Genomic DNA, 20982 nt, shown 5'->3' with positions numbered 1-20982 from the left:
CTCATTTAAGCCCTCCCTCATTTTTACACTCACAGAATTACAATCAAACATCGACTTAACCAAGGTAAGTCTCGTTTAATTTTAAATTATATGTCTTGGGAAACATTTAAAAGCCTGGCAAAGTACCTTGTAATATATTTTGGAGCTGGCTTGTAATATAGTTAAAGAATTGACTTTATGTTGTGTGTAATAATTGAGGATTGAATCAATTTATATCTTTATCTAGAAGACGTGTTTCATGGTAATTTGGCAAAAAATCCTTTCTAATGAGACAAAATTTTCACCTATGGTAAATCTGCTTCTTTCTGACATTTTAAAAATGAGCAAGTTCTGCCACAGGTTCTATTAGGTAGGGGCCTTATGCTTCCTCCCTTTAGAAACGATTTCCCTTTTTGCCGTCATTACAAGAGAGGCAATGAAAAACCCATTTCATCAAAGTTCCACGTTTTTCTTAGGACTGCAGTTGCTTGATGCAGTGAATTTGTTTGAATTAATGAATGTCATTATAATGTCTTAAGAACATTCCACCCAAATGGTAAATTTGATTTTGAATAGCTTCATTTATAAAAAAATATTATGTATATACAGTCCACGCACCTTGTATATTTATGACTTAGTAAATTGTCTACATTATCACAGAATGTACCCATTTATTGTGGTGGTTTGGGAAATCGTGCAAAAGACTACAGATTTAACTGATGTGGAGTTCATTGGTGCTCCAGTTTGTGCAGTCTCAAAATGAGGTCTATGAATTTTAGAATGGTATTTAAAAGTGCCAGCGTGGTTTGTTCCCAAGGTTTGCAAGAATAGGGAGCAACTGCATGTGGTATTTGGATTCTGGTCTTTCATGAAAATGCTCGGTTACAGCCAACTTTCCACTTTCTTGGATTTTCTCAATATATTGTGACAATTTAAGTTGCTCCTAAAACATGCGTGGATTCCCTGTAACACAATTAAATTACTACTAGTTATTAGTTTGTTAAACGACTTGAAAGAGCACATGGTCCCAAAGGTTGAACCAAATTCGTTATTTGGACAGCCAAGAAAAATGATTAAAATAGCATTTACCATTCTTAAAGTTTGGGTTGTAAATTTGACCTATTTATATTTAAAGAGGAGAAACGTCTGCTCAGATACCATTTTGTCGGGAAATATGAAACGATACCTTCCAGGTTAGCGGAAAACGTAAGAAATCAACGCAAACACAAAAGAAACGAAAATAAATTTAAGCTAACAAGAGTCCAGATAAAGTGCGAAACAATTCGTATTTAGTGAAAAACGTACTTGATTTGGCATTGTTAGTTTAAAGTTTATATAATAATTTCACTCCAAAAGACTTGAGCAAGCGGTGCAAATAAATTTCTTAATTTTTTCTCCACACTGTGCTTTATAATCATATCCCAACTATAATTTTATACAGTGTAACAAGCAATATCGTATGTAAAGAGATCATTCTCAAAGAATTTCTGGACGTGTCCCTTTTAGACGTTAAAATCATATTCAAAGATGCAGCCATGATAGGCTCCGTAAGGAATGACGTAAATGTAACCACGCGCCGCCATGTCTCGTAGCGGCAGCCCGTCCCATAACATAATATATTGCAGAGATGGCACCAGGTGGCGCTCCACACCGTAGTTCACCCAGAAGTAATAGCCGCCGATGTCACTCTTCCGTGGGCTACCGTCGGAATCCAAGTAGCGAAGCTGAAGGAGGAAATATCTGGGTTATTGATATAAATAAAAGCACTCGGAATCTCTAAACCCATTAAGCGAGACATCGATAACGAATTGAGATTGGAGACAGAAAACGTGATTTTCGAACGCACCAAGATTATATCTGTTATTGTCACAAAATACTAAACTAAAGAAAATTTTATTTGTATTTCCATTTTTTCCAGTGTTAGACCATCTTTCTCAACTATTCAGATCGTGTAAGCTTAATCACTTGAAATTGTTATTTTGAAGTTTAAATGACGTTCATATATGGCAATTGAAATTAATCGAAATCCTGCTCAATAATTTTAATTCAAATTATTTAGTTCTTAAGTAAAAAAAAAGTAATTCAGAATAAATGCTTTTTATATTTACCTCAAAAGGCTGCGTCATGCCCTCTAGATTGTACCCTATTACAACTACTGATAGGTTTCGGCTGTTGTGGAAATTGCAGTAGGAGAGAATAGGTCTGGTCAAATCCTCCATGATTTGCTGGAATTAAATTGAATAAGAATTAATTAAAGTTAAATACATGGAAATATATTGTAAAGATCCACTTAAGGCGGATAATGTAGAAGTTAAAGAAGGAAGGAAAAGGGTGAAAGCGAAAGGGTTGCCTGAAGTCTTCCTTGCTTTAATTTTGACTCGATGAAATACATTAAACGCTGAATGTACGGAGACTCCACTTGAATTACTTCAAATGTATCACATTAGTTGTTGTGGAAATTAAACTAGCAAAAATCATCTCTATAGAGTTACAAAACTGTTTTAAGGTGATTCAAATTGGGCGATTTTCTTGTATTGATTAAAACGAATGAGGAGCGTAGATCCTTCTTTGTTTCTTTACCCAAGAGCAACACCCTCCAATATAAGACTAACCGGGGTGAAAATCGGTAGTGTACAAGTCGGTATGAATTATTCACGCACTAGCTTCAGATGTCATCCTCCGTGCATCATCAGAGCACTATAAATAGATAACTCCACAGGCCGTCAGGTTTAAACTGCCTCCTTCTTGGAAATTGCTCTAAAATGGTGCTCGAAACCGGGCTGCGAATCCCTTTGCAAAGACAGCTTTGAATGAAACGTTAATCAATTACGTACCATTAATGTCGCCACTCAGCAGAGCTTTATAATTTTGTTTCGACGCATTTCAAGGATACAAGGTAAATTAAATGCCAACAGGAAGTGAGAAATACCTCGCCAGCAATATCAATTTCGAAAAAAATGTATCAGTGAGAACCTAGACATAAGTCGGAAACGGATTCCACTGGTTAACTATATTTACATGAGTTTACATGATGTTTTTAGGCGAGTAAAACTTAATCGTTTCAACAAAGATGAAAGTCGGTGCAATCGCGACTTGCATTAAGCAGCATGAGGGTTTATTTAACAAAATTAATTTAAAATACCTCCCCCTCCTCTAGGAAAAGGGTTGAAGCAGTCCAGGGAAATTCTGGCGCGCAAACGAAACGCAGCTCTGCTGTCTGCTTTCTCTTGATCAATCTCTGACAGCGCTTAACGAGTAAGTCTTAGCATCTAAATCTCGATTCATAAGATTTCGAATAAAAAAAAATAGGGACAAATTTTATTCTCGAATTATCACACGTATGCACAGGTTTTGTAATACTTATCTGGATGTGAAAAACGCTTTAATGTGTCAAAGTTTGAGTCCGTTTTAGAGTCTGTGTACCAAATCTGGCCCTTACTCTTCAGTAGGAATTACGGTGTCCAATGTCAACTAACCTCTACAAATAACAGGCTAGCTAGCAAAATTACAAACTACCTGTGAAAGACTCTTGCTGTGTTCTTTGTCAGTGTAGGTGTACAGATCGTCCCAGGCGATGACGGCTATTTTCTGGACACTGGCCCCGGCCGAAGAAATGGCCCAGTCCACACGGGACTTGTCCACTGGCACAGCCTTGGAGGGGATATCTGGGAAAATAGAAAGTCAGTGGATTTTCTTCAGTTGCCTTCCTCTTAAGCCTAGATTACATTTACGCGGGCACAAACCGTAAGGAGCTACGGGCTACGCCGAGTATGTCTACATTACATGGCCTTAAATCAGTACGATTCCGTAAGATTTCGCTCGGCCACCGTCTACCTCCGCTCAGACGCCGTACGAAAAGGGTATTACGGGCAGTATGCGTGCACCGTACGGGCATGGCATTTCAAATGTAATCTAGGCTTTAACAATGTGTGAAAGGGCTTTAAAATTCTACACGAAGGTATTGCCTCCTCCGCCATCCATTTTTTTAGCGGCGTTGGTTTGTCTGCTTGTTAATGGACGAGATACATCAAAGAGTTCTTTAAAAATTTCGTTGGCATTTTCAAGATACTATAGAAGGTTAACAAGGAGGGAAAGAAATGTTCCAATTGCAACAAGTCCGAGCCGTGCCTCGTAATATTTGTAAAAATTAATTGTATTTTTCCTCGGCAGCGGTCTTCACTTTTGGACTGCTCTCTGGTTTGAAAGATGCATTACCTGATCCTGAGAAGTTCACGTCGATGGGGCAGCCCCCACCCAGGTCGTCAAATGCCTGCACCACAAGCCACAGTTCAGACTGGACTTGATTTTTCTCACGAGAAGCTGACAGTAATTGAAACAGCTAGAAAAAAACCATGATAAAATGGTGAGACACGTTTCATATTTCTCCTTTAATTTCCCCCCAGGCTCTATGAAAATATAGATTGATGTCATTGTGCAAAATTTTGCTGTAATGTTATTAATTCTTGTTGTGTTTCGTGCACATTTCCGTGGGAGAGATTTAATTTTGTTTTCCAAATTTATATTTGCAGTCTATTATAAGGTTATATTTAGAACTCGCTTATTGTTTTTGTTTCAAGTTTCGTTTATACTTTAACAGATCGTAAAATAGATTAAGGCCGTGGCATTCCAAAACCCAACAACTATGACCCAAAGGCTACTATTTTCGTTCCTAGACATACCGTTTGAGTATTATTAATATAGACATCGCCAAATGTAACGGTCTCTGGCAAAAGCGGATTGTTCTTCTTGAGAATTTGGAACAGCGTTGGGTCTCCGTTTTTGATTGGTACTCTTGTTTCATTTACGCCGTAGTACGATGATTTACCTAGGCCCCGACCCTCTTGGACGGCAATGACATCAACCCCCAAAAAGGCCAACAGCATCATCCCCCTGGTGTAATCAGTCAAGGCGCGTTTGTGAGACTTCCTAAGGTCGATAGAGGGCGCCGTCGCAAACGCTTTACCATTGTAATGTACTAGGGCTGTGACTTCCCGGTAGATGGCGATAACAGCCGTGGGAGTCTGGCCACCCTCTGAAGATGACCCAACTGCACCCTTGGACGTTTTGGTCAGATCTCCAAGATCGTAGGCATCTCCGCTGAAGTACCCAATGAGGGTGCTGGAAAATTTGGCACCGTACCTGTCCTTGTGATCAACCAGGGCGCGGTAAACCCACTCCGAGTAAGACAGAATCATCTGGAAACCCACGTCGCTCTCAGGAACCCGAGGAAGTCGAGGAAGGCCGAGGTAGATGCTTATGTTTTTTGAGGAAGCACTTTGAAGGAGGAGGGAATGAGGATCCGCTCCAGTGAATGCCGTGAACAGTACTGTGACGTTGGAGCCTGGTTTAAACTCGCAAGATGGCCTATGTTTTTAAATAGAGAGTGTCACATACCCAGTACTTAAGGTTGCAAGGGTTATTTCATAATTGCTATTTGTATAGGAACTCAGGGGTTGCTTTCTGCTTTGACCACTTGGCAGTATTAAAGATAAGTTTTTAATTTTGATATTTATATATTATATTTATTTGGTTTACTTTAAAGAGGAGTAAAAGAATGTAGTACCATGTAATGCCAAAAGGTACGCTGAAAAGACACATGGGGTATTCATTCTTATACTTCCTCTTGAAATACCTCAGTCCGAAATTCCTTTCAAATACATTTTTTCTTTCTAGAAATCTTATTGTTCAACAAAATATCTAATCAAAAAAGGTTATTCCACTTTATCACATAACCACCAAGTGAGAAGATGTAGATCTATACCTGTCATAGCCAATGCTAGTGTGAAGAATAACACGATAATACGTCACGTCCGGTGACGTCACCCTTATCTTCTTATCCAGAGGACAGGCCAGTATCTTAGATCCGTAGTTTTCACTGTTTTCATAGGTGACCCAAGATACGATCTTCAACCCTGCCTTGTTTAATTCCTGTTCCGCGTCTTCGGCACAGTGAACGCCATTGGCAACGCATCTGCAACAAAACAATCACTCATTGACCTTTTTTTTTCAAAAGTTAAACATCACTACAAAATTGAAAAAGTCAGACGCTAATTAGGTTATTGATATAGCGTCTAAATGCTTTAAAATGTGCAAGAATTTTCGAAACCCCTTTTGTAAAAATGCTATGATGATGTTACTTGCACCGTTTTAACCAACCAAGATGCAGATTTGAAAATCGCCCAGATTGCTTAAGCAGAACCCCAGAGCGTGCGTGTGTTTATCACCTTTTCTCTCTTAAACTTTAAAAGAACTTGTTTGACCAGCTGGGACGTTTCATCTTTGCGTGGTTTGTATACATGACATTACAAGACTGCATGTATTAACAGCAGCAGCAGAGCATCAAGGGGTTTAGGGTTTGGCCTTATCAGGTGCTGGTGCAGGGGGGCAAATATAGTGAAGATGTGCCCAAAGGATGAGTGTTGAATGTATGTTTTAGCAATTTCGTCCAGTTTGGCACCCATTCCGCTGGTCTGAATATTAGTTACAGAAAGGAGAAGAGAGAATATTCATTCTCCGAACCGAAAAAGCACTTACCCAGAAAATGCTTTATCTTGCAAAATGCTAGATTTTGTCCTGTTGTTGTACATCGCTCCAACCGTCAGTACGGTGTCGCCCCCTATGGCTTTGAACTCGCCAAGAGCCTTGTCCCATTCTGTTAAACTATATCTGTTCGCAAACCAAGATGCCGTCACGGGGTAGACGGGACCGAAAGGACCTCCCGTTGCCCAAGCCGGGGCAAATGCCAGAAAGCAAAATGTCAGAGAGAACAAGCTTAGATTACTTATTTCCCTCATGTTACTTGACGGTTGCCAAATAACTGGATCTGTTTAAAGTGTTGTCACCAGCTTTTATCTCTCCGTATTGGCAGGTGTAAATATTCACACCTGTATTTAGCCGCCATTCATGCCAACATAGAGTTCCTTATGTAAATATAGTAAACATGTTTGTGATAAAATATTTTGTTTTCTCAGTATTATGACTGACCATCTGGGCACTTTTTAGTTTAGAAATTCACTGTTTTGTTTAAAAAAAGATGTGCTGTAAAGACGTCCTTTAAATTTAAGAAGTAAAGTCAACATTTAGTATTGCATTCATCGTAGAAACACCGTCACTTAAATAAATAAACAAAAACCCATTGCCGTTTTAAACTTGAAACAAATTCCTCTCCCAGGGACCAACACGTCGATAATATCGCGCAACAATTTTGAATCGATCTCTGTTGAAGTCGTCTGCTTTATCGTCAATGTCATCAACCGTTTATTGCCTGGCAATAATGAAGCTGTCAAGTTCCATTCCTCTCTTGTTTTCTTGGCTCCAAAACAGTGTGCCTGGAGCAAAAAGATAAGGGACGGCGCATTTTCAAGTTACGGTTAATTTAACAGCAGAGTAATGAAGGAAGTGATCAGCACCGCGTTTGCGCTTGCTTCCTGGTACTTTTTACCCATATTTATTGCCACTCGGACGAGCTTGGGGTCTGTGGGGATTGGTTGATACTAAGATCTCGACGTCTTAACCTTCATGGGAGATACTTGAAAGATATGTTTTTTTTCTCTTTAAGTGGGTAGTTTGTTCAGCATTGGAGGAAATCTCGGTATGTGGGTATTCTGTGACACGAGAATAACACCTTCTTAAACTGAAGTGGAGTCAATTGAAGTGTTTTCGTTTGCTGAGTGTGCGCGATATCTTTAAGGATTTATTTTGAAAAGTGATCCAAGTCTTTATGCATTGCTAACCTCTTGTTATGAACGTCCAAAATAGCATTGTCTAAGATCAATGCCGCATAAAAAATGCATCATGGATCCAATTTCCAAAACGCAGTGGACTTAAGATTCCGAATCCACATTAATTTAAAGATCGATTAATATTGAACAATAACAAAATTTTGACCTTATTAGTCCACAAATTAAGCATTTCATGTCATTTAAAATAGGTCCAATATCTTGACGTAGCCGTGGATGCTACCATTTAAGTAGTACAGTGAAAACTTTGGTTTTAAAGGTACACTTCATGAGTTTTACCCACCAAAACGCATTTTCCTGGGAAAATAAGCTCACGAACTCACGAACCATTTATCTATCTCTCTCGGCGATTGATTCGACTTTTGAGCAAATTAATTTATAAAGGTTAATTTTAGCCTAAAATGACTGGCCAGTCATTATAACAGTGGCCATTTTCCTATAACCTACAATGAAAATATCAACATCAGGCACGCTCTGGAAAAATATATTTAAGGGGTTAAATTATTTTAAGGTGTATGTAAGGTTTTATAAGAAGTTGTGGATGGCAAAAATAATCATTTTGGGGATTTTCAAACCCATGGAGTATACCTTTTAATATGCGACCACATGTAGCTTCAGTTATTGTGTCTGATGACCTAGTGGTATGTAGAAAGCCGTCAGTAAGTACAATACTAGAGTACATACCAGTTAAAAAAAGAAAGAAGGTTTATCCATTAAAGGGAAATGCTACCGACATCAAAATATCTACAATTTATTTAGAGCACGCTCAGCTCTCTGGAATTCCTCCTTGCAGCCAACTAAAAACTGTTAGGCAGTAAAGTGACTAAATTCCCTTAACCTACGCAGCTGCCAGATGAAACACTCTTCCTGCGAACCTTCAAATTTTCAAATAGAAAAAAATGATGATATCTTAATATGATAATTATGTCCAATATTTATTACTAGCTATGATCATCAACAATGTCGTTATAAACCCGGCAAAGCTACAAGGTTTACGCACAGAAATGATTTTAATATGTCAACCTGCGCAGATCTAATGTCTCACAAGGTATTTTAACTACTGCCATGGTTTTGTTGGTGGTGGTGATGGTAATTTAATATAAATCAAAAGGAGTCCAGATAAATAGTGTTTTATCCTTTCCTATATATATATATATATTTTCATACATATTTTGGAAGGATCAGGGACACTGTGACAAGGCAAAATATATACTACATCATATAGGAAGGTGAACTGCATAAATAAAATTGTCAAGACCAAGCAAAAGTGGAAGGGGAGAAAAAACTGGGAATCAATAGGGCCTCCTAAAATGGCGTAATGCGTTCAAGCAAGGACCAGGCAACCCTGCAGTGTGTTTCTGTTCTTGTCTGCTGATTTGGAGCCGGAATCTAATTTGATGCGTTTTTTGTTTGGAGAAAACCATTGCACTTGGTTTAGCAAAGCACACATCACGATCATTTGACTCACGTATTCTGGTACGTTTGTAATTATCATCGCTGTACTATTGCTGGTAATGGGTGGGGCCATTTCGTCGGTAAAATATGCAAATAATCTGCCAATGCCCGGTTTCAGCAAATATGTGCTTATGCACAAATAAATAGCAATTTTAAATAGGTTCAGTTTCATAGTTTTTATTATAAAAATTCCATCTCAGTCACCGAGTCACAGGCTGATATAGAGTACAGAGGTTAATATGATATATATTGTTATCTTTACGAATATAGACATTTGATACTTTTTTGACAGAATATACAAGCGGCTGCCAAACATAAACATAATTATAGATCTCTAACTTCAGCCTCTAGCCTCATTAAAATCATATTATAGCTATTGGCTTGCATTACATATATTGTATTATTTGTTGATTTCTTTGGCGCAATTTGGTTTACCCAACTAATCTCTTGCTTAGTCTTGTATTTATGCATATACCAAAGTCAAAGTTTACTGTCACAAAGAGAAGTGTTTACACAAGCTAGATTTTTTTTAACTTAAGAGAAACAATTTACAGTTATAAATATATATACAGCCGCTTTGGCTAAAATGTACAAAAACTTTCTTTTAATGTGCAGTCGTTCCAATTATTGTTCAGAAAACCCCCTGGGGGAAAGTGTGAAATCTTTTAAAATTCCTTTCCGTAAGTGATTACATGGATCGTTCCAAGTTTCTTATCAGTTCATTTCACACATAATTTAAGCACGCGTGATCTTGTTCTCTTGTATAGTGTGATACAAGAGCGATCCCTTTAACGCAGCGCCTCTCATGCGCTGGGAAAGATTTCCAATGATAACAAGACATTCCACTGCCAAATTTACTGCAGATTAATTCCTCTTTCGGCATTACGACTTTTAGCCTACACGCCTGGAAATGTGTTTTCTTCATTATCACCTATTATATGTGATATGACATTTATAATGCAGTTTAAATTTGACGTGAGCACTTAATGCATGTATTCGTCTGCCGTATCCTTCCGGTCCACGTGTATTTCAAATCATTACGCTGCGATTGGCTGACTGACAACACTGCTCCTAAAGGCTCACATGCCGTATTGCCTTGCTCGTCTCTGTCTACACCAAAGTGTCAGCATTACAAGAAATGCAACTAGGAAGAAAACGCTTACACCGAGCATCACAGAAAACAGTTTCATGTTTTCCTGGAAATATGAAAATTAACGTTATTTTAAAAAATCAACATTTATCAAAAGCGAACAATTTATACAAGGCCTTTTCCGGAATAAAGGATTTCTAAGAATCTAAAAATAGGTTTTGAAACGACTTTATGTACAATATCCGCGAATGTGAACTTCATTTGATTGATTGTTCTGTCGCATTGCTAACAGCCTGAAGAAAATCCACTGATTTTAACGTTTTTTTTTTCGAATTATTTTTCTTTTTGATTCTGATAACGAACAAACGTTGACCATGATACCCTGTTTAACCACTATCAAAAACTCGCACCTCTAAGCATACACACTCATTGCAGCTAACTCTCGGGAGAAATTTCCCAGACAAGCATGAAGTTTTCCGTACAGATTATACCTAGAAGAGGATCTAATAGCAGTAGTATACAGTAGTATACAGGGCATTAAGACATGGTGATCTTCTAATCTCTTGTTATTGTGATTTACGTTTCCTAGGCGGGACATTATTTAAACAACCGCAGGTCTTCTAGTAACACTACTAACACTGTAATATGATTCTTATCGTGCTTTCTGGGCACATGTGTAGCATACGGTCGGATAAATCATGATGGCGGAATTCCAGTTTTCAGTGAAGACGACACGAGCTGTTTAAGATGTTGCCGTAAATCAAGTGCTCTGTGGAACGCGTTTTCGATATTTTCTCTTATTGCCAAATGCCAAGCTTACATTATTCATTCATTCAAAAATTGTATCCAAGCAGAGTTGTCATTTTACATATTCATTTCATTCCCTTGTCTTCCCATTGTAAGTTTCTGTGTTCGATTTAAAAGTTTTTTTAGCATTAACGAATTTTCGATTGTTTTCAAGATGGCAAATTTGGGTCATGATATACTTATTAAAAATAAAAGAAATAAAGAAACCAAAAGAGAACTCAATCCCTGTGACTCTGATTTGAAGTAAACGAAAACAGATAGGACATGCGTAGTATACCAGGTATTTCTGATATGAAATATGGTACTACATGTATACGTACGCTATATGAAACAGAGCAAAATTTGCTGCAGGCTTCCATGCCTGGAAGCATTTAGGACTAAAGTAAAACTGATCCATCAAATTCCACGGTCACATTTTAATTTACTTTTTTAACGAACGGGTGTATTTCAAATTGAAATACCACAGGTGAAAATTAAAACAGATTATATAATCAATGTACAAGTGAAAAGAATTTCTTCCGCAGACGCCACACATATATACATTAACAAGTTTTTCAAGTGCCAAAATTCATCTTTGCGTTTTTCATTGATCAAATACAATCTCGTGCGGAAACTGCTAAGCCAACAATTTTCTTACCCATTATCTCCAGAACACATCGGTAATGTTTTACTTCAGTTCCAAATCTTGTAATTAGAATAAACCTAATGATAAACTTACCGTAACCATACACAGCATGCCTGGGGGAACTGAAAAAAAGAAAACACAAATGTCATTCGTTCTCTTAATCTGTTTCTGAGCCTGGGGTTGTTTTGCTGAACATGTTGTATGGATTGACCTTAATCAAAACATATGTCCAATAAAGTTCAATTGTGGTCAACCAGACGTGATTATATATGCAATCAAATGAATCCAAATGTTCTAAATATTTGGCATAAGCTTTTAAGTTCAGGCGGAATGAAATATATCCTGTTGGTAATGTTCATTTATTAAAAATATATAACGTACCGTGTTCTGTGATGCTTGCAACGAGAGAGAGAGAGAGAGAAAGAACAGGGACGTATGTACGTTTATTGCAAGCGCTGAAATTGTGTCTGTCTTAATATCTGACACCCAGTTTTACACAATTTTACCTTTTTTCAAATGAAGCCCATTGTAGATGCCTTATGCCGGGCACAATGGGAGCGCACAGGCTTAATGCCTCCTTAGCTTCGGAGATTCATGTATCCCTTACCCCTATCCTTCAGCTAATAAAGGAAAGCAACTAAACGAAGCCAAGCAGTTTCCCCAGCCCCGTGTCCCAAATATGTCCCCGTGTATTGTTTTTTATTTGCCTTGCTTTGCACGGTGAAGAATTACCATGTTACAGAATCCAGAATCGTCAAGTATAGAAGATATGCCACTGAAAAACAGATGAGCCCTACTCCTTACCAGCTATTTCAAAACTGTTCCTCATTTTCTCCAACACGTCCACCAAAAGTACCATTTCTCTGAGCCTGAGATTTTTCTTTAGAGACTGCTGCGACAGGTTTGCAGTCCATTCTAAATAATATTTGTTATCCACCGTGTATGGCAGCCAAAGGGGTCTACTTCCGTTGATCAAGGGTGAGGGTGTATTTGGATCCCTGAAGCAAATATACACATTTTACTACTTGGCATGCATAATGTCTACTGACAGCGTAAACAGAATGATTATTCGCGCTCTTCTTTTCAGTGGGGCTAGGTGTGGGTGGGGGGTTGAGTGGGGTACCCTTCACCCCCAATTTTCAAACCTTTCATTAACTACTAACTAGGCACTGCAAGATGCCTTAAATAACAAACATTTCACCTGAAATTTACTTTCAGTTATGGGGAGGAACCCCTGATCTTAATATCCTGTATTTTGCAATGGATTCCATTCTACCGGTACAAGGACCTCATCGATGATAGCAAACTATTATTCTTGTAAGAAACTGACATAAACCATATTTTGCACGAGGGAACCTTTATCTGAAGTTAAGATTTCAAAGTCCCTTTATCCGATATTAACATGTACAACGATAATATCATTTTATATGATCAAACTAATATTTACCCAGTTTTAGCAAAGTTTGTCCAGGCATTAACCATGTATTCACTAAGTTTGGTTTCTTCTTCTGTTGGGGCATTTTGTCCGAATAAATCTTTTTCAAAAACGTCTCCAAACACATAGTAAAGTTCGTCCATGTGCACTGCTTGGACATAGTCCGGCCAATGAGCAAAACTGGACTTGTGTGTCATATGGTATGCATAGACGTTACTTTTATTACTAAACTCATTAGCCGCTAAATAATCTGGTTTCAAGAAGTTTAGATCTGTCATGGCGTCCAAAAAGGCCCGACGCACAACTGATGGGGGTGCGTTGCTGAAGTTCTCACCAAGGTACTGATACTTTAAGAATAGCTTCATTTTCTTACTGTGTATGAAATTGTCGATGTATTCATCAGCAAGATCCTGAATACCATCAAGCGTGTGAAGTTTTCCAGTTATTGCAAAGATGAATGCAAATTCATCGTTTACTGTTCCCAGCATCACAGGTACCCCTTCAGCGTTGCCTCTGGCAACATCATCGGCACTCAAAAAGTCGTCATCAAAACGCGGTTGTAAAGGCTGAGAGAAAATCCCATCTTTTTCGTTTTTGTATTCGTCAAAGACTCGCTTTATTTCAAGCGCCGTTTTACCTCTCATGCATTCCACGACTTCCTCGATGTTGTCACTTTCGCATTCCAAACGGCGTGCTAATTCCAAACTGTTCTCGCTAACGGACGGGCCCATCAGCGCGTTCGCCGTCTCGTCCCCAGGCGGGTACGTGCCACTTTGAATGATAACCCTGTGGAAGAGACCCTTGCTTCGTGGACTCATCAGATGGAGAGCCACCGAAGCGGCTCCAGCGGAGTTGCCAAACAGTGTGATCAAGGAAGCGTTTCCCCCAAACGCCTCAATATTATCCCTCACCCAGTGTATGGCGCACAGTTGGTCCTCGAAAGCATAGTTACCAGGGGCTGCAGAAGTTCCAGTGGAGAACAATCCAAATAGGGCCAAGCGGTAATTTATTGTTACTATGATGACGTCACCCAACAGGGCCATGTTGGTACCATCGAAGTTCATGCCAGTGCCCCACTCCCAGGAGCCCCCATGAATGTACACCATTACCGCTAACGCGCGCCTTTCTGCAATCGATGTTGCGTTCAGCAAGGAACCCGGAACGTAAATGTTCAGCGATAAGCAGTCCTCACTCATGCGGGTGTGTGGGAAGCGCTTATTAACGTAAGTCCTCGGGAATACGGTCTTCAGTTGTACATTGAGATCCTGAAGGCACATGTCACCGAAAGCGGTGGCGTTGACGACGTCAGAGCTCCTTGGAGGTTTCTGGGGACGCTCAAAGCGTAGATTCCCTATTGGAGCCTTTGCATAACGAATTCCAAGAAATCTGGACAAAACTCCAAGGGGAGTCCTCAATATCTCTCCCCTCAGGGGCCCGACTGTGGAGTCGACTATTACGTTATCCAGAAATGTTCCAATGCTCTCACTTCCAGGTAACCCTAAGGTAAATAATAAAAAGTATACAAGCCACCCCATTTCTTATCAATGTATCTCCACACGCAAACTACAATGGATTCGTACGTTGTCCTTATTCTTGTTCCAAATACCGTCTGAGGCCAATTTGAAATAATGTTTACCTTTGCTTGTGAAACCTCTTAAGGGAGCTGCTTAACCCGAACCTCTCCAAACTATTAACTCTGTGTTTGGCTATTACAGACAGCGTGATTTCAGTTAGGATAAATGTATCGCTTATTAAATCAGGCCCTATCTATATCATCTCTCCTGCGGTGCACGCGGTACGCGCATAATTGAACCCGTCAAGAAAATTATAGAAATTCAAGCAGCTGGAAATTGTTCTTTCTTCTTTTGTACACTTAAAAAGAGTGGGTATGCTCTCTTATGCTGGCTAATATCCAGGAGTGAGTGGCTTCGAGCCACGGCGCCGTGCTTGTAAATTCCATCGTCTTCTCCCAATTCCCTAGTTACTTTTGCGTTGTTAAATCGCTAGATTTCAGAAAGTTGTTAGACCGAGCTTCTCGGGTTGACCGAGCTTGTCGGGCAGCAGATTGTTGCTGTATTTAAGATGATACTGGGAACCTCCACAAATAAAAGTCCCTCTTAAATATGAACAATTCCGTTTATGATTTTAGAGCAAGCACCAGCACAGAATTATTAGCGGTCGGGCACTTTACCGTGGGTGGAGTGAATCAATACATCCGGTTCCATCGGCAGGGGCTGTTTATCTTATGGTAACGAAAATTATACAAACTTTCTTATTGCATTTTGTATTCCTCCGTGATGCATCAGTGCTAAATTCAGAGCGACAACCGTGAATTCAAAATGAGCTCATGAACGGGAGAATGGTAATAAAATGATATATATTTGACTATGCCTTCTGACTTCCATGATTATCTGTCAAAATATGACAGATGTGGATAAAATAAGGTAAAGGGGTTGCTGGCCTTAGACTAACAAGTAACCCCTAAAGAGGAACACAGCGTGGGTTTGCCATAACTTGTACCTGTGAATTACCATTGCAGATTGAACACGTTCCTCAATGAGACAGTTCTACTCAGAACATTTAGTGTATGTTCATTGCCACTCCGTGCCATAAATCAAACATGAGCGTTCACGCTTGCATCAACATGGCACAGTTTCAGACATGAGATCGGCACCCCCTGCTGAAAAGAGCCATTATCTATTTATATATTTCCAAACATCTGTTTAAACCCTTTTTTTACTTGAGTCGTTTGTTTCATTGCAGTTTGGTCTCATTGCCCGAGTGAGCGGGTTGAAGGAAAAACTTCAAATAAGGCTTCGAGTTTCTGATGTAATTGTCGCGGGCATGCGAACAGCGACGGATAGCCCTTTCCAAGACGCATGATTTCCCAAGCTTTATTCTTCAAGCCCAATTCAATGTAAATCTCAATAGTAAGAGTGATGAGTTTTGCTGAATAGTATGGGGAAACCCTTTTTTCATCCATTCCACATTTCCCAGACTTTATTCTTCAAGCCCAATTCAATGTAAACCTCAATAATAAGAGTGATGAGTTTGGCTTCATTATGGGGAAACCCTTTTTTCAACCATTCCACGTCTTGAATAAATCAATAAATAGAAACATGAGTAACGTTAGGAAGATCACGCAAAGTATTCTATATTTAAATATTTACATTTCAGCGGTTTTGCAATAAAATACTTTTTTAATGCGACCAATTTTGTCGAGGTGCCAGAAAACCAATAGCTATGTTTTTCACTTTCACGACTGAAGATAATGAATAGCGTATACCGAAAAAGATGACATATCATTTATCATTACGCCTGCCATTTTCTGTAACAATAATGGTTCGTGAATGCGAGATTTCTAATCCCACTTGACATCAGGCAAAGAAATGATAAGCCTACAGAAACGGCTTTGTTTTTTAGTTCTTTCATCGCCCAATAATCCCTAGCTGAAATCATATATACTGAAAGTAAAACTCCTAAATATGAATAACTAAGCGAGGTAGCTACATATCTATAAATATCGCCGGGACTTTGAAACCGCCCAGGGTGGATTCTTCAAAGAAATGACACCATTTGAAATCTCCGTTCTGATAAATAACTGTAGTAGCATTGTTTGGTGACCGACTTTAAGATAGAACAAGTCCAGACTCACTGCACTGTACGCCCACAGAATGAGTTACATGTACATACGGCCTGTCAGATAATAGATAATTTATTCCAACGTAAGCTGCAAGAAAAAAGTATAATTTTACAAGCTCAAAGAATACATAATATATATACAATCAGCGTAACCAAAATAAATGCATAATTATATTCAAGTTGGTCGAGCCAATATGGCCTTAATAAAACGATAACATAATGTTAGCATTAGGAAAATAAACAGTTTACAGCATACATGTACATGTACACGTGACCTTCATCGCTATTCTTTTTGACGCCTGTAATAATGAGTAATGTGATATGTGAACAGTTACCGATAGCAAATGGACATTTTTCATTAAAAGAGTTTGTGAATAATTGTATGTATCAATTTCAAAGTAGATTGGAGAATAATTTCTCTCTCCCTCTCTCTCGCAATTTTGTACGTCTTTGGGTTTTAATATTTACGAAAACTGCACCTCCTTTTGAATCGTATATCGACAAAAAGGCCAAAACACTCCCACTTAAACAACATAGCACTTTGTGAAACAAGGGGAATGCAAATGGTTAATGTAAACTGAATAGTGTGAAGTATTTTGCACACCCTTCTTTTACACATTGAGGGTCTTTATTTCATCCCTGAACTAAATGTAACCTAAACCTTGTTGACAAAATTGCCAAATAAGCCGCGCATCGACATGGACAAAATTTCAAAACGAGTTAATCTTTTATCAGGCCTCAAGAATTCGAAGTTGACGAGGACCATTTTGATTTAACATTTTTCTGGCCACAAAAATGAAAAAGCGACAACGGCCATGTTAACTTGGTCTTTCAAGAAATGATCATTTTTAGCTAAAAAAAAACTACAGTGTAAGTCTAAATCCCATTTATAGGATCCAGTAAAATGTAAATCCAAAATAGTGCATGTCGATTTCGCAGTTTTGGTGAAACACTCACATGCAGGTTCCCAGGGGCCATGGTACCTATGGAGAATAAAGCTGAGCTACGGATCGCGTGGAATTTTAGCCGTCAGCTCAGCGAGAGTATCGACCTAGGTCTAATACGTTTTCACTTCTCAAGCTTTATCAAAAGAAAGAGTAGTGAAGTGAATCGCTAACCTAATGCCTCTGATAACGTAAGTTGTAATCAGGCATTTACAGCGGGTTTTTTTCTTCAGATTCTTTCATGATTTGAAAAGTTCAAGTCGCTCATTTAAAGTGGCTTTCGTTTATAGTAAATTGATTTGAACGGGTTCAGGTTAAAATGGCACCTTCGGCAGAGATAGTTGTTCTTCTGTGAAGCTGCACTACCTTGGATTGCTTAGCTATAAAAGAACAATATATTATACAGGATTTTCATTCAGACACGTCTCTTTCTTTTAAGGGCCTATTCAGAAACAGTTGGTCTGCGGATATGGATACGGCGCAATCCACTTCATAACCTGGCGAAATTTAATTCCTCTTTCTCAGGCCTACCTAACTACACACACTGGACAATAGAAGTGTCACCCCTTCTGAACCAATACTTTGGAGGAGATAAATGACTTTGGAACGATATGCTCCTGGTATCATTTTATTAACATCATATTTCACAAAAGAAACTGTATTCAGCTGTATCGATATTCTGACATTGCTTATATTCCGCCTCTTGATTACTCTGATTCAGGGGGTGACACTTCTATTGTCCAGTGTGTGTACCAGACTCGGCACATAAGAATCCTGAATTAACCGGCATATCGGACCACACTACCCATTTCTGAGTATCATACCCCAGAACAAATTTTGTAGGACGACCGCGGGCTCATCCTGTCGTGTTCTGACTGATACTCCGAAATGCGATCTGTCGACACACACCTTGAAAACGGGTAGTGTGGTCCGATATACCAGTTAATTCAGGATCCGTATGTGCCGAGTCTGGTAGTTGGGTAGGTCTGTTTCTCTGTAGGGACGGCGCGCTTGGGAGGCGGGAATCCGTTGTCAAGTGCGAGCAATATTTGATATGCGGACTAGTTAGTCCGCGGATCAACTGGATCTGAACAGGCCCTATGGTAGCCTGTACTCACGCCCGATGGCACGCTCCTTTTCATGTGATGGTTTACATGTACTTCTCTATGCCAAAAATGTTTTTTTTTTTTTTGGCGTACATATGCTAGGTCGCAAACATTTAAGCACTTATAGTGGTAAAAACATACATCGAAATTCGAGATCACGCAAAGAATTCGTTTCCCGTGTTTCAAAGGCAACGACTTTTACGAGAAATGAAAATGCAAGGACTGCATGTTATCGTTCACTCCACATAATTCACATACTCCACCAAGTCACATACAGTAATAATAAAACATAACATGTTTGCGGTAGTTTAGAATTTGTGAACGCTACTCGTGACATGCCATGCCGTTATTTCCCCATTATCTTACTGTTGATAGCAAGTGCATGCAATAAAGTTTGCAATATTTATTATTCCTCGGAATGACTCAAACATATTGCATTTACCAGCAGAACGTACATAAATGTTACTTCCTTGTTTAAAAACAAATGTACATAGCCATTTCAGAACAAACTAATATATATAAAAGTACTGCAAACTTAAACTGAATGTCAGCCCTCGGCCTTTTAGACTTTTAGATTTTCGTTCACGTAATGGGACGTAATAAATCTGGTATCCCTATTGGATTGTGGCGTAGAAAAGATTGATGCTATGTAGTTTATTATATGAGATTCACTGAGATGATGACTCGGGCGTTTTGATAAGAGTGCGCATAAAGCACAGAGAAGGAACTGTCACATGGATGCTTTAGAGGTAAAGTTGTTCAGCACACTATGATGTTCTGTTTGATGGAAATGAAAGCAACCATCTAGTAAGTAAATAAACAAGGTGATGGTACATCGTAAGATGAGAAGAAATTAAGAGACGTATTATTTTGATGATTATCATCACTAACCCATGGCTAATTATGTCAACAGGACCGTGGCCTGGAAAAGGGGACATAGAGGGAGCACAGTTGCCCCCACCCTGTTTATAAAGGTATATGCCGCACTCCATCCTCCGGGTGACGAATAATTTTCACGCATGCGTCATATGTTCCGCCTCACTCACCCCTCATTAATATTCATATTTTACGTGATCATTCACTTTATTCACGATCTTTGTATAATATTTTGATAAAGTTTATAGGCCCTACCTTGGTTTTTCGTGTTATAGTGCAATGTGAAGTGAGTTTTTCGACGGAGAACAAACTAGCACTAAGTTTTTTTGTTTGTTTGTTTATTTCCGAATGTTCTTTGGTCTTACAACAGTTGGACGTCACATATGGCAACAAGGCGCGTGCGGCGGTCACACTTTTTTATGGAGTTAATGAAGTATTTCTTTACTTCAATGGAAATCATCTGAGATAGCCTGAAGCGGGGCCTTCGGCAACGCGTGACGTCATACGAGACAAAAAAAAAAAAAAAAAAGCGTGCGAGAAGCCGCGTAGTGTGGGGTTGACTTTCAGCAACAATGCATGTCTTAGAAAGTAAAACAAAGGTAACACCCAAAACATTATATGAATTTGCTCTTTTACAATAGACTGTAATTTGACAAAACTTCAGATAAAAGAACTATTAATATATCCGTAGATGTACTCAGTTAGCTTTAAATTACTGTCACACAGCAGTTTCTAGGCTGCCATTATTTCTTACCCCACTCTCCTTCAAATCTAGCGTAATCTCGCTTGATAAATCTATATGGTTTAACACTGAACTACCTCGGATCAATCCCTCTGGACCTCGGCTGAGACACAACTAGCGCAATCTTTAACATGCGGAACACTGTATGACCTTTTAGTGACCTTCAGATGTTCACCTCATCAGTATGCCGAGCACGCAGCAATTAATTGCACGCAACTTCATGGTTTATTCGCATCTTGGCATTCAAAGCAAATAGATTTGATTGGCTAAGGGATAAAGGGTCGGGAACGGTTGTACGTAATGGGGAGTAGCGGAGACACCCTCTCTCTTTCTCTCTCTCTCTCTCTCTCTCTCTCTCAAATCCTATAAGAATTGGCCCAAAATCCTACCGGAATGGTATATGTCTTTCATAGAAACCCGTTAGGACTTTCGATAGAATTCCAATAGGGTTCCACAGAGTTCTACAGGACATTTTCTTCATATGAATTGCAAGTCTTCAACAGCTGCTCCCCCTACCTCCTTAGTCCACTATGGTGAACAAA

General features: G+C 39.1%; 2 protein-coding genes across 2 annotated transcripts; both read right to left on the bottom strand.

Annotated features, from left to right (window-relative positions):
• Positions 1-1211: 1211 nt before the first annotated feature.
• LOC106181681 (uncharacterized) lies at positions 1212-7787 on the bottom strand. Its single transcript, XM_087014922.1, has 7 exons — positions 6514-7787; positions 5741-5950; positions 4659-5343; positions 4195-4318; positions 3496-3644; positions 2088-2204; positions 1212-1703 (listed from the first exon to the last, which is right to left on the bottom strand). The coding sequence occupies exons 1-7, from the start codon at positions 6771-6773 to the stop codon at positions 1482-1484; spliced, it is 1767 nt and encodes a 588-aa protein (XP_086871048.1). The 5' UTR covers positions 6774-7787; the 3' UTR covers positions 1212-1481.
• A 1547-nt stretch (positions 7788-9334) lies between these two features.
• LOC106181678 (carboxylesterase 5A) lies at positions 9335-15272 on the bottom strand. Its single transcript, XM_013566130.3, has 4 exons — positions 13143-15272; positions 12500-12693; positions 11789-11817; positions 9335-10369 (listed from the first exon to the last, which is right to left on the bottom strand). The coding sequence occupies exons 1-4, from the start codon at positions 14663-14665 to the stop codon at positions 10253-10255; spliced, it is 1863 nt and encodes a 620-aa protein (XP_013421584.2). The 5' UTR covers positions 14666-15272; the 3' UTR covers positions 9335-10252.
• Between the last annotated feature and the right edge of the window lie 5710 nt (positions 15273-20982).

The sequence above is a fragment of the Lingula anatina genome, chromosome 6 (genome assembly GCF_051362555.1).
Source record: "Lingula anatina isolate TDL-2025a chromosome 6, LinAna3.0, whole genome shotgun sequence".
In the NCBI taxonomy this organism is placed as follows: Eukaryota; Metazoa; Brachiopoda; class Lingulata; order Lingulida; family Lingulidae; genus Lingula; species Lingula anatina.
This window is presented reverse-complemented; position numbering and strand designations above follow the sequence as displayed.